This window comes from Typha latifolia, chromosome 13, assembly GCF_019914945.1.
Source record: "Typha latifolia isolate L0001 chromosome 13, TyphaL0001v2, whole genome shotgun sequence".
Classification (NCBI taxonomy): Eukaryota; Viridiplantae; Streptophyta; class Magnoliopsida; order Poales; family Typhaceae; genus Typha; species Typha latifolia.
The window spans coordinates 830,588-844,307 of NC_133098.1; the positions used below are offsets into that span (position 1 = coordinate 830,588).

Below are 13,720 nucleotides of genomic sequence, written 5' to 3' on the forward strand. Positions count from 1 at the left end.
GTCCCATAACTGGAATACTCGCTTTCTATCTAAATATCTTTCTTCTTTTATTTGTAATATATTTCTTCCTTATCAAGTCGATAATATATTCTTGAAGAAAGAGACATCTTATGTTTTTATCTATGGCAAGCATTAATAAATGTAGATCAAACAAAACGAGACGTGATCGGGTAGCAGACTGCGATTCCAAGCTTTGATTTTGCCACTTAGAAAGATAGGAACCGTGAGTTGCCATGTAGATATATACTAGCCTATCTGCGTGCGTGGCAATGCCTGGATGATATCATCTAAATTTACGATAACGAGATAAGGCTCCAATCTTAATTCTCATGGAAAAGGCTAGGTGTAAAGTTTCTAGGGAATATAAATGCCTCATAGGTAATTAGTTGATCACCTTAGAGTTACGTGAAAGCAATAAATCTTAGTGCCAACCTAATTTAAAAAAAAAAAAAAAAGTGGTTATCAAAGCAAAGAAAAGATATAAAAGACAGTAAGGGACCATATTTTAAATTTAAAAAAAAAAAAGCATATACAACACTAACTACCTCTTCAAAGGGATATTGTTCTCATTTTGCACCAGTTTATCCCATGTACATCAAATACATAAATGTGAATATATCAAGTACATGCCTGTGCACATAGTTGGGAAGGTGCATGTATAAAAGTAGGAACTTGAAGTCAACAAGAAAGATAATAAAGTTTTATACGATTCTCCCAAGCACATTGGAAAGCAACTTTACCCAGCCATTGTTGCTTTGGAGAGAGCATGATTTTGGAAAATGCTACTCAGGGCTATCCATAAAGATCTTCGACCCACCTTCGAGGTTTCAATTAATTCAACATATACTCACCCCGTTTCTCGTCAATCATGCTACATTCCTCAGATCTCATTCTTTAATCCCGAGAGAGGAGCAGGTTGTTGCTGTGTAATGCAATGTATATTTCCACCTCCCAGGACGATTTCCCTTGAACCTTGGATCATGATCACCTGAAGGTATACAATTCACAAGGTAGTAAAATATGAGCAAACTTTATAGACTTTTCACATATTGTAAGATATATGGTATGAAGAGAGACTTTTATTCCTTTTTGTAGTTACAATTAGCAGTAGTATTTATTCTAACAGCTTACAGATTTTTTTTTATTGCAATAATCTTAGAATATGCTGTCTGGTCAGCAGCATCTTGTGAGATAAAGAAATCAATTATTTATTTTGAAGAAAATGATTGACATAATTTATTCAAAAATAAATAGATAAAACAAAAAACCTATTCATATTACCTTGAAGCCTTTTCTTGGCCAGTATCTTATGTAAGCCTAACAATAGAATATACTACTTCATACATTTGTCCATAACATGTGCGAACAAGGGAAAATTAACTGATGGTAAGGGAACGGAGCACGTTTTGTTTTTATTTTGGTTAATTTTTTTCCTTTTGAACACGAGCTCTACAGAACTTCAAAACAAAACAAAAGCCACTATCAAGTGTATCAACAACACAACTCTAAACAATTTGGAGAGCTAATTGATTGTTCAAAACTGCAGAGTGCTCTGTATTAACAAAGCTCAGTGGAAGGAAGACAACTAGAAACTAAATTTTGTAGAACAGAATTACTCGCTCTTGTCAATCCTTCACAAAGAGTTTTAGATAATATAATTGGTGCCCTTGCTGCATGACATTACAAATGGCAGAAACTTCTTGGATAGCCAATCAAGAGCAATTAACAGAAGTCAGCTATAGTGATGTGATCGATCAAATTGCCATGTTCCTACATAAGGGAACGTAAAATCTAGGATCGCTCCTTGGAATGAGAAAATAATGTTTTCTCCAGACTAATATTCCGAGAAAAAATCGTTAACAATCAACAAAATATTAGGACTAGGATGAAAACTTGAAAGAATACCTCATGATTGGGAAATGCTGCTCTAAGAATATAGTATGCTTCCTGGTCCCACTTTGGATCGCCAAATGCTGGTGCTATGATTCCACCATTAGCAATATAGAAGTTCACATAAGAAGCAGCTAACCTTGTACCTGGTGGTCTTGGTTTAGCATTTCCCTGTTGACACATGAAAACTGACAGTCAGAACTTGATGAAAGTTAAGCCCAGTCTCCAATCCATGCCATTACATATAAACAGAGAGAAGAATATAGTTTATAGAGTGGAACTTCCCTATCACTCCAAAGTTTATTAAACTAGCTCAGAAGATTATGTATCAAGTAAAACGAGCTTAGAGGAGATCGGATTCAACAAGCCCCATACATGCAAGACCAACTTTGGGGGTTCCCAGGATGAGAAAATAGGATTATAGTTACTTGATGTTTAGTGTTGCAAAAAGTTGTAAGAAAAGAAAATGAAATATAATATGATGGTGGGTTTACAAATTCATGGAAAATCTTTATGCAGATCTTGTAGAACTATTCTAGAGTATACCGTGCAGAAATATGTAGAAAAGGAAAATAGATTGGGAGGAAAAAGTATAGACAGCAAAGAAAAACCAAAAACAAAGGTGCAACTCATTTAAAGATCTATAAATCAATCTGTCCACAAAGAAGACAGTACAGTTGGATCAGAAAGGAAACTATATATATCCTTGCTATAGACATATTAACCAGAACAGAAAATGAAAGAGTACAAAATGGTGCAGGCAAATTAGTAGGCATTAAAATTCTTAAAGTTCAAAAGGAATCCTGGATGTTGGCAAGCATTTGCATGGCAAATATTGGAAGGCTACAGAAAATTTCACGTTCAAAAGATTCTTAAGAAACTTAATTTCCAAAGAAAGTTTACTAAAAAGGGCATATACTTCAGAAGGATGAACAAAAGAACCAACAAACTCAGCCATCTTATAACACACAAAATAATCTGAAACCCAGAAGGTACAAGAGAACACAATTTATTAAATAGAATCCATCTGAAAACTCTAGGTCAGAAATAAATTTCAATTCTTGCTAATGCAAAAGAAAAGATAATTCAAAAGGTCGCACAAACCAAATTAACAATGCCTGCTGCTTCTTCCTCTGTCATGTATAGTGGTCCAGGTACATGGATTTTGACCACATCTATTTTCCTGCCATTGGCATCAGTAGTTTTGGAGAGAATTGTGAAAGCCTCAAGTGAACGTTCATATTGGGGATCGGACTCATCGTCGGTCCATGACAAAATCACCACACCAGGCTTAGCAAAACAGCATATATTGTCAACATGACCATTGGTATCATCATCACCTACATGACATAAGAGCGCTACAGTATGAACATAAAAGCTGACGGGCAAGTAATGGACAAAATCAAGAAACTTAAATATACATATACTATGAAGCCCGAGAAAGCGATGCAATCCATGCAATAAGTTTTGAAGAAAAAGTAAAAAGGTATCAAGGTCTCATGAGAAAATAGTTCAGGCCATATAGGAGTGATTGACAAAACCTCAAAGAGATACAATAGAAACAAAATGTGAGATACTGAAAGTTACCATATAGCCCCCTAGGCAACCAAATGACCTTCCTCACCCCAAGATAAATCTTCAGCTCATTCTCTATCTCTTCTTTACTCAAACCAGGGTTCCTGTTTGGGTTTAGTAAGCATTCTTCAGTTGTAATACAAGTACCTGTTGAAAGGAGAGCATGATCTACAAAGCCTCAAGAAATCCTGTTTCTTTATTATTTAGTTATTTCAAGAAATTAAAATTATGATTAAAACAAAGAAAGGGAATCAAGAAGACACTTGTGATGCTAAAGGCATGGCAAATGACTACTAAACTTAATGTGATCTTAAAAAAGACATCCAAATGAAAAGTATTTAGTATATGACCTTCTCCATCCACATGAATGCTTCCACCCTCGAGAACCATCTCATGTTGAAATCTAGGAACTCTTTCCACCTCAAGAATCTAATAGAAAAGATAAAACATAAATAACCATCGAATACCAATAAGCATGTAGAACAAGTTTAACAGCTATAATTAGCAATTTCATTTCGAAAGGAAATTGCATCTCTTAACCTTCTTGACAACGAGGCTATCAAGACTCCAATCATCATAACAACCATCTTCCAGACCTGTACCAGCAAGACAAGTGAAAAAAACAAATCCTCCTTAAACATAAAGTTATTGAACCTATGGAACCCAAATATCCACATAATAATCAGAATCATAAGTGAAAAAGAGCAATCCTAATGATATAAAAGGAATTGCATTTCCTCTGGCATCTTAAATTGCAGTTATTTCTTTCAATCTATACATTTTAGAAAGGAAGTAAGATCAAAAGCAGAGTCATAAAACAAGCCTTAAATTCCTACCATCCTCAAAAAGAAATGCATCAGGATACTGAATACTATTGCTACACAGTTCATTCTAAAATATATTCAACAATAAAAATTCAAGGTGAACACATACCTCCCCAGCTATTAAATTGCCAATCAATTCCTGCAATTCTGTGTCCCTGGAATCCTGGCCTCAGTTCAACATCGCATCGGACAAACTATCCTCCATGATTGTCAGGCAGGTTGCATATTACAACACACACAAGTAATTGAAACATATTAGCAATCAGAGGAACTTACAGTAGGTCCAATATCGCGAAACCAGGCATCATTCATGCTCATTTCCAGAATCCTAATGTTAGGTTGATCTTGCATCCAATTATGTACTTTCTCGTACTATCAATTGGCCAAGAACAAGAAAGTTAACTTCAGAAGAAGTCATTAGCAGAATTAGCATCAATAAGAATGCCCATAATATTCAAAAGATTTGCAAACCTGAGCAGAGCTCACGCACATGGTCACCGGCTCAAATTTTGATATTGCGATTGCCACATTTGCAAATGTTGTTTGAATAGGATCGGCATCGTCACGCCAATTATCAGGGCGTTCCTGAAACCTATAGTTTAATCACAATTGGAGAAGTAGCAACATAAAAAACGAGCATGCCCTCCATGAAAAAGAAGAGTTTTTTTTTGGTCCCTTTTGAACCAGCTCCTATGTCAACACAGGCAACATGGTTTAGAAAGGATAAACTTATCTTATGTCCAAGATTCGAAGCTTAGTTCAAAAAAGGTCATGAAACAAAACAAAAAAAGAAAAATCAAAAGCGAAATATTAAAAAGGATCAAGGGTTTATGATACTATAATTCAACAAATTCCAGAAAGAAACGATTGCGACTGAGAATTCGAAGAAAGACCCAACATTCCATCGTCGAAATGGAATTAAACATCAAAACGCAAGAGACAGATCATGAAAAGTTCGAGAAACAAGATCAAAAGGCAAGTGAAACTCGGAAGTCTAAGAAAGACCAAGCTTTAATCACCACAATGGAATTTTCTTAAAGAGAGATTAAGGAAAAAAAAAAGATAACTATAAATTTAAACAAGAACTCACGGGCCAACCCATCCAGCATTGCTTATGGGTTTCCCACTCGGCGGGCATGTGAAATCCCATCGAGGCAGGAGTCTCCATCGCCAGTTTCACCATTTCAACTCTCCCACGAGAGCACAGCCCGATTCTTTGGTTTTCTTGTACTACTTTACTCTCTTCGGTACGTGGGTAAGCCGTCCATTTCGCAGATTTTACCTTAGGGTTAATTACATTTACACCCTTGAACTATACCTAGTTAAATTATTTTTTATTTCGATGCCCCCGCTAAATTTTAGATCAACGTGAAATGGCTAACAACAGTGATAAAAATATCTAAACCTAATAAGTATATCAGCCTCTCTATCACCCCTTATCTCCAACTCCGTCGACACCATCACCGGCGATCTTGTGTATCCTACCATGGAAGCAAGAGAGCAACGATGACTTCCCAAATTCAGTGGTCCCGATGACGCGGCTATGGTCCCATGCTAAAACCCCTTCCTCACTCCACAAATCACTCTCCTCTTTTCCTCTTTGCCTCTCCTCCCCCTCCAGTGCCGGCGATTCTGCCCTCACATCCTCCACCTCTACCATCCCTATTGAGGACCTCATCGAGAGGGACTAGTCCTTCCTCGCCTCTCCGTTCGTCGCCCTCTGCCAACACTAGACCTAGTGGTGCCACTCCTTTATTATGTTGAGCAGGAAGAGACTCGTGGACTGCGAGGAGGAGATCGCAGGGTGACGATTCCACGAGCATGCCGACGAATCCAACGGTGGGCATCACTAGGGTTGTCAAAAATTTTGTCAACTCGCTTAGCTCATGACCTCAACTTGAGCTCTAAATTAGCCGAAGCGAGCTAAAATTTTGAGCTCGAAAAGCTAGTTGAGCTCGGCTCGAATAGGCTCGCTATATGATATGTAAGATAATATTATATATATATATTAGATAACATAGTTGGTTAAGATAGTTTCTATTAAGCTGATCTAGGTTTGAATCCTACTTACTAAATGCTACGTAGGTTTTCTTCTCTCGAGTCGAGCTGAGCTAGGCCCAACTCACTCAAGCTCAACTCGTTTACACTCCTTAGGCATCACTGTGAGGACTTTAAAATTCAAGGAGATCTCTGCTGCAGCAGTGACGCAAAGGGTCTTCTTAGCCCGATCATCATCAGAGAAAGAAAGGTTGAAACTTAGGAAGGATCGGTCCCTCTTAATGAGGTCTTCCATAAGGATTGCAAAGGCGACAGATGGGGAGGCTAGGCTAGCAACCCTAGAAGGGGCTAGATAGGAAGAGAGAAGTTTTGTGGAGTGAGGTGGGGTTTTTAAACGGAGGCAGCTAGGGGAGGTGGAGGGTGGAGCAAACTAAGTGCAAGAAGCGAGTGGACGAGGGAGGAAAAGATGAAGTTGAGGAAAATCATAGGCAGTGGCAATGGAGTTAGGGTACGATAGCGACAATGGAAGAGGATGAGGTGGTGGCAAAAACTGGAGGAGAGGCGACGATAATGATGGAGATGGGAGGAGGATGAGAGGAAATAAGAGCAGAGCATCTAGTTTATTTGATGTACTTTAACATGACTGCCACATAATCTAAGTCATTTAGCTAATGGTAGATTAATAGAAGTATGACATTAAAATTATTTCAAAATTTAGAAGCGGTATTATAACAAAAATTAGTTTGTGGGGGGGAAAAAACCGGATATTATTCATGGCGTGTAGTATAATTAACTATTTTCTTTACAGAGATATTTTCATTTCACACCACATCTTACCTATTTATTATGTATACACAATTTTTAAACTATTTTTAATTTGTCCTCTATCTTTTATTAGACAAATTTATCAAAGTACCCTATATTTTGTCTGTATTATCATTTAATAAATAATATATTATTACCTTTTAAATCAAAATAAAATACGTAAAATAGCTTCGTCAACATTTTTTTGAAATTTAATTTTATTTATATCACCTTAAAACTTACTCGAGAATATTAAGATCATTTAACTTATCTCTATGATAATATCTATTAAGAAAACTAACACTGCTAAGATATTGAAAGTATAATACAAGAGTTTTACGATAAATATAACTATGCATGGTAGAATTTTGAAGGATAATTAAGGCGAAATGTAGAGTGGTTTTAATAAAAATTTTCGTTTAATAATCTAATTAAAAATGAGCCGTCTTCATATTTGTCATTAGATTTTCAAAAACGCCCTCTATTAGTGAGTATATAATGACAAAAAAATAGTATTAAACAAGAAATAGATATCATGAAACACCCAAATCTTGGTTGACAAGCAACCAAGCAAAGAGATGAAACTAGTCATAATTAGCTAACTTCTAAACATCTCACATCTGAGAAGCATCATAAAATATTACATTAAAAAAAATATTCAATGGTATGTGCACAACTTCTACGATTGTTGAACCCAAGCCACCAAACAGAAATCCAGATCATATAATACCAATAAAAAACACTGTAACTCGTATGATAGTTTCAGGCTTTCTGCTTGCTAACTCCACCAACTCACCGATGTTAGCTCATCCTCCTCTTGACTCAGATCTCCAGTTAACAATATATATATAAAGCCAGAGCACAAGGGGAATTCATCACCACATCTCCAGTTTCAATTAAGAGTATAAGCCATTGCCAATGGCCAACAGTATGAGATACTCATACTCAATAGTTTTGCTCTCGTTGTTGGTTATTATTCTAGGGGCTCTTATAACCTCTTCAGAGGCACAGGACCCTTCTCAGCTGAGCCTGGACTACTACTTAAAGACATGTCCAAAGGCACAGGAGATCGTCAGGGCCGAGATGGAATGCGCGGTTCGCGAGGATCCTCGCAACGCCGCCAAGATCATCCGACTCCATTTCCACGATTGCTTTGTTCAGGTTATCGCCCGAAAAGAAAAAAAAAAAGAACGAAAATTGAATCATTTCTAGCTCTCTAAGTTGATTACTAGTATAGCTAATAATGGAGCATATTATATATATATATATATCTGAGAGTGATGCAGGGCTGTGATGGATCTGTGCTGCTCGACGACACCGCCACGCTGATCGGAGAGAAGCAAGCCGACCAGAACGTTAACTCGCTGAAAGGTTTCGAAGTCGTCGACAAGATAAAGGAGAAGCTGGAAGCTGAGTGCCCTGGAATTGTCTCCTGTGCAGATTTGGTTGCTATTGCAGCTAGAGATGCAACTATTCTGGTAAATGACCAGAAACTGTCTAACTTTGATCCAATTCATTACTACTCTTCCATGGCTCATTCAAATTCTAAATTTGTTCAGGTTGGTGGACCTTACTGGGATGTTCCAGTGGGGAGAATGGATTCCAAGACGGCGAGCTTAGAGGCAGCAAACACTGACATTCCAGCTCCTCAGCAGGGGCTCGTCACCCTCATCTCTAAGTTCTGGGCTAAAGGTCTTTCAGCAACAGACATGGTAGCTCTTGTGGGTACGTATGTCTTTCCCTCCAAATTCAAATTTCTGAAATACAAATGATTAGAGAAAACTCTAGCTCTGAATTCGAGATTCTATCGTAAATAAATCACTCGTTCTGTATCACAGGTTCCCACACTATTGGAGTTTCTCGGTGCGTCAACTTTCGTGATAGGATCTACGGCGACTTTGAATTGACGACGAACAACGACCCATCATCAGCGGCATACCTTAGTAAATTGAAGGAGACGTGTCCTCAAGATGGCGGCGACGACAACATCAGCCCTATGGATTACATAACTCCGACCACCTTCGACAACGCCTTCTTCGAAACCTTGATAAAAGGAGAGGGCCTCTTGAACTCAGACCAGGAGATGTACTCAAGCATGCTGGGATACCAGACTGCTGACCTTGTCACCAAGTGGTGGGCTGACACAGGGTCATTCTTCAAACAGTTCTCTGATTCTATGGTCAAGATGGGGAACATCACAAATCCTGATGGTGGAGAAGTGAGGAAGAACTGCAGATTCGTGAATACATAAGCCTTTTGTTTCATCTATTACTCTATGTGATTGTTTGTTCTTGATAAAAGCTTAAAATAAGAATGCTGAATGAGATTCTTGGATTGTTGTATGATACAAAGTTGCCTATATTGAGATAGCCGGCAGACATATATAAGAAAATCAATCATAGTTATCTAAAATTTATCTCGTGTTTCATTTGTGGATATCAGCACTCTTTCAATCAAAATTTTGATTATGTTACTGATTGCCATGCACATTAAAAAAAAAAAAATCTGCCAAAATTGTGCTAATACTTCTGTTCTTTTTGTTACAAATAATAGTAAAACAAGAACAGTTACAAAGCTTCTTCACTTCAAAAGAAGCTACACCAACATTACTTCAACATACAAACCTCAACTAATGTAAGCGGAATTATTTCCAATCTGGATTGGCACTTAATACTGTACAAAATCCGTGACATGTTTTACAGTCTATTAGTTCTTTTTCATGTTGAAAGTTACCTTGGTCCAGAGAGCTCCACAGCTTGGACCAGTAACGATGAGTCATCCGTCAGATCAGAATAGCAACGATCGAAGGAGAATTCCGGCATCTTGAACTTGTGGGAGTCAACGCGCTGCGAGGCTTCCCATCTTTCTGCAAGTCCATCCCCTTCGAGCATCCGGACCACCTCCGACATCTTCGGCCTGTGGCCCGGGAGGTATTGTGTACATAAAAGTGCTACTTGGACCATCTCCTCAAGCTCAATTCTGTCATAGTTGTTCTTTAGGCCCTTGTCGACAATCATATCGATCTTCTTTTCTTGGTGAATCTTTTTCACCTGAACAAATGAATCAGGTAAGCAAGAAATATTTCAAATTTTATAGGAAAGGCAACTCAGTGCATGAGTTTTTATGTGATTCTTCTACGGTGGCGAAACTTGTGACTGACTCCCTCAAGCATGCTGACTATGTGTTCTGATGTTATTAAATCTAGGACAACACTTACCCAGTCAAGCATGGCTCCCTTCTGGTTTGCTGCTTTGCCAAACTCTAATGCAGTCTGACCAGTGATCAGCTCAAGCAATAGGATTCCAAACCCGAAGACATCAGTTTTTTCAGATGATTGACCAGTTGAGAGATACTCCGGGGCTATGTGTCCGACAGTGCCTCGAACAGCTGTGGTCACATGCGAGTCCCTGTGATCGAGGAGCTTTGCGAGCCCAAAATCTCCGACGATGGCCTCACAATAGTCATCTAGCAATATATTAGCCGCCTTTACATCTCTGTGGATTATCTTTGGATCACACTGCTCATGAAGATAGAGTAGACCTCTTGCAGCTCCCAGAGCTATTTTCTTTCTAGTAATCCAATCCAGTGGTGGTTTTCCTAAAGAAGATTTAACAGAAAACAGACTAGTAAAAAGTTTGCAATTCTCCTTTGACACCAACTATCTTGCAATAATATATCAATAACAATTCTATAACTCACTCAGATATTGATTACTCATATTGTTGTTTTGAACTTCTAATGACTTCACCATTGCTACTGTATCAATTTTTCTTAATTGACTCAACCCCATGCAAGGATGAAAGAAACTATTATCAAATGTCTCAGGGCTCAATGGAAAATGTGAGGAATTTGAAAAGTCACAATGTTGTAAGCTCTATATACTATAAAATTTCAAATGGTTTACCTTTTAGTCGAGAAGCAACACTTCCATTGGACATGAATGGATAAATTAGAAGCCTCTCTGTTGTGGTCACACAAAAACCATACAACTTAAGGAGATTTCTATGCACTGCTAAGCTTATCATTTCTACTTCAGTCTGAAACTGGATCTCTCCACCTGCAGCATTCCCATCTTTGAGCCTTTTGACGGCTACAAGAGTTCCATCCGGGAGGTGGCCTCTGTAAACATTTCCAAATCCCCCATTTCCTAATATGTTCTTGCTACTGAAGTTATCTGTTGCAACCTGCAGATCCCGGAACCGAAACTTTTTTACATTCCCGAGGCTAACCTCCTCGCTTTGTTGGTCTGCATGTTAAAAGGGAATATCAAGCCTAAGAAAAAGAATGTTACATGAGTCATATATATCTATCACATTTTCGCAATCTTAAAAGCTATAGGAGTGCTAGAAGTTCCTCAGTGGTTTTTACTGACCATCGACATCGAAAAGGATCTTTCTGTCACGTCTTTGTCTCCACTTGAATAATAGTCCAGCAGAAAGAACAAGCAAAGTGAAGCACCCAACACTGGAACCAAATGCAATAGCAACTTTATGATTTCTGGGTTTACCTAGAAGCGGTGTACCTTTAAGAATGTTCACACAAAATTAGCATTAGAGTAACTGCAACTCTGTTACGTGGTAGTTGATAGAAATGAAAGCATTATGGCAAGAGGTTAGGACAGAAATTAGCAATCTCGGCAATAAAGTCATTACTCTGAGAACTGTTCAGATTGTAGGTTGTAGGTATGTCTGTCGTCCCATAACAATCTTTCTCTGAATCAGTAGAACAGATCAGAGGATTTCCAACAATACTGCAGGTAAATCAATTGTAAGATAAGCTCAGAGTTTCATTTTTTTGTCCACCAAAGAATTGATAGCTGAAGTAAATAAAGCACATCGAATTAGTATCTGCAACAAAATAGTAAGATTTCATACGTGACAGAGGACACGCCCAATCAAAATATACACAGGAATTTGATCTTGTAGGCATATAATTGTCAATTACAAAGGCTTGTTGTATCGTCTCCCAGATCATAAATAGGACATGAAAGTACAAGAATATTGTAGACTTACTTGAATGTCCTTGACACAGTTCCTGGTATAGGACCACTCAAGTTATTATAAGACAAGTCCCTGGAACATTAAAAAAGACAGGCAAAATCTCTTCAGCTACAATCGTAATACTTCAAAAAATTCAGCATACAAAGCACAAGTTCAAACCGGGGCTTACAGAAAAATAAGTTGTTTGAGATTAGCCGATGAAACAGGGAATGCTCCATTAAGACTATTATTGTTGAGCCTCCTGATCAGTTATGCGAAAAAAAAGAACAAATAATAGGCAAGGATTTGATAGATCAAAGACTGAAAGCTTGAGAAGTATTTTGTGATATCATACTCACAGGTATTTAAGGTTTCCAAGGTGGCCTAGAGAGGTGGGAATTTCACCAGTGAAGTGGTTGATTGAGAGGTCAAGTGTTCTGAGCTTTGAAAGCCTCCCAATTTCTGGTGGGATTTTTCCAGATATGTTGTTGTTTTGCAAAAGCCTAGAAAACATTCTCTATCACTAAGAAACTAGATTGAACAAAGTAAATGATTGAGAAGATACAAAACAAGGACCAAAAAAAAGAAACACCACCTTCATATCTGAAAAGAACTTACACTGTCTCAAGGTTGGTCAAATTCCCTATGCTGGGAGAGAGTGAACCAGATAAATTTTGGTTGGGAGTTACTCTGTAGAGGTAACATTAAGATTTAAGACAATTATATATTACCATTCCTTCTTATCTCTTCTGTAATCCTACCCCCAAGTTAAAGCCTTCATTTCTTTGAGTAGGACTTACAGGCCAATGACCAAGTTCTCTGGTGAGCATGTAACCATGGCCCAGCTGCATGGATCAACAGAGTCCTGGTCCCAGTTCTTGAGAGAACCATGAGGGTCCTTGAGAGAGGCTTTGATACCCATCAAAGCTAGCACTGCAGCAAAAATCCACAAGAGAGAATACTCTCAACACTTGGTTGAGTTCTTTCACTTTGGCAGTTGCTTGCAGCAAGGTAAGGGCAAAGAAACCATGAGAGATATCAGAAGTACCTTCAAAGTTGACACCTTTGGGGGAGAGGAGACCGGCTGCAGAAGCCATCCAAGACCAGAGGAAGACCATGACAAAGAGCCCATTGCTCCACTTCCTACTTGCCATCATAAAACAAGCAGAGTCCAGAGAAGATGAGTCCATTAATTAGAAGTGTGCTACAGAGAGAGTCTAAGGGAGTCAGTGACTAAAATCATTGTTGGGTTATATCTATCTTCCAGCGTCACTTCTAGTTTCCTGGCATGGTGGTCACTCTGATTTGAACAAAACATGCAGCCTTCTCTCCTTTGCTGTTGTGATGTCAGTAACAATGACATAAAAGAAGATGCCTATGTTCTGGTAGCAAGTAAAGCAGAAAAGGAGGGAACAAACATGCCTGCCACCTGAGCCTTATGGGCATAAAAAAATGAAAATTTTCAGCTTTTTTGGAGTGCATGTGAGAAGTTTGATCAAATGGAGAGAAAAATCATTCAGTTCTTTTTCATAAAAAAAAAAAAAAAAAAATTTGGAGAGAAAAATTCCATGGTGGGGGCAGTTGGGGACACTTTGTTGGGAAATGTGCAGTAGAGAATTATATGCTTACATGAAACTAAAAAAGTATCTT

The 13,720-nt window shown here is 38.1% G+C and overlaps 3 protein-coding genes across 7 annotated transcripts; 1 reads left to right on the plus strand and 2 right to left on the minus strand.

Annotated features, from left to right (window-relative positions):
* Nucleotides 1-545: 545 nt before the first annotated feature.
* Nucleotides 546-6,073, minus strand: LOC140799828 (agmatine deiminase-like). Of its 4 annotated transcripts, none has more exons than XM_073154308.1 (10): nt 5,380-6,073; nt 4,761-4,874; nt 4,566-4,661; nt 4,399-4,483; nt 4,006-4,061; nt 3,816-3,894; nt 3,478-3,612; nt 2,995-3,230; nt 1,906-2,061; nt 546-988 (listed from the first exon to the last, which is right to left on the minus strand). In XM_073154308.1, the coding sequence occupies exons 1-10, from the start codon at nt 5,470-5,472 to the stop codon at nt 881-883; spliced, it is 1,158 nt and encodes a 385-aa protein (XP_073010409.1). In that variant the 5' UTR covers nt 5,473-6,073; the 3' UTR covers nt 546-880. The 4 variants fall into 4 exon arrangements, with proteins under 4 accessions (XP_073010409.1, XP_073010412.1, XP_073010411.1 ...); XM_073154311.1 differs by having other exon boundaries at nt 4,780-4,874; nt 5,380-5,540; XM_073154310.1 differs by having other exon boundaries at nt 4,780-4,881; nt 5,380-5,517.
* Nucleotides 6,074-7,917: 1,844 nt separating this feature from the next.
* LOC140799863 (peroxidase 11-like) lies at nt 7,918-9,503 on the plus strand. Of its 2 annotated transcripts, XM_073154370.1 has the most exons (4): nt 7,918-8,252; nt 8,378-8,569; nt 8,651-8,816; nt 8,930-9,503. In XM_073154370.1, exons 1-4 carry the CDS (start codon nt 8,010-8,012, stop codon nt 9,340-9,342), a joined length of 1,014 nt encoding a protein of 337 aa, XP_073010471.1. In that variant the 5' UTR covers nt 7,918-8,009; the 3' UTR covers nt 9,343-9,503. The 2 variants fall into 2 exon arrangements, with proteins under 2 accessions (XP_073010471.1, XP_073010470.1); XM_073154369.1 differs by having other exon boundaries at nt 7,969-8,252; nt 8,378-8,816.
* Nucleotides 9,504-9,605: 102 nt separating this feature from the next.
* On the minus strand, nt 9,606-13,538 carry LOC140799862 (LRR receptor kinase SERL2-like). The gene is made up of 11 exons (XM_073154368.1): nt 13,119-13,538; nt 12,871-13,003; nt 12,689-12,760; nt 12,430-12,573; nt 12,261-12,332; nt 12,104-12,163; nt 11,744-11,841; nt 11,464-11,613; nt 10,996-11,337; nt 10,309-10,688; nt 9,606-10,141 (listed from the first exon to the last, which is right to left on the minus strand). The coding sequence occupies exons 1-11, from the start codon at nt 13,258-13,260 to the stop codon at nt 9,821-9,823; spliced, it is 1,914 nt and encodes a 637-aa protein (XP_073010469.1). The 5' UTR covers nt 13,261-13,538; the 3' UTR covers nt 9,606-9,820.
* Between the last annotated feature and the right edge of the window lie 182 nt (nt 13,539-13,720).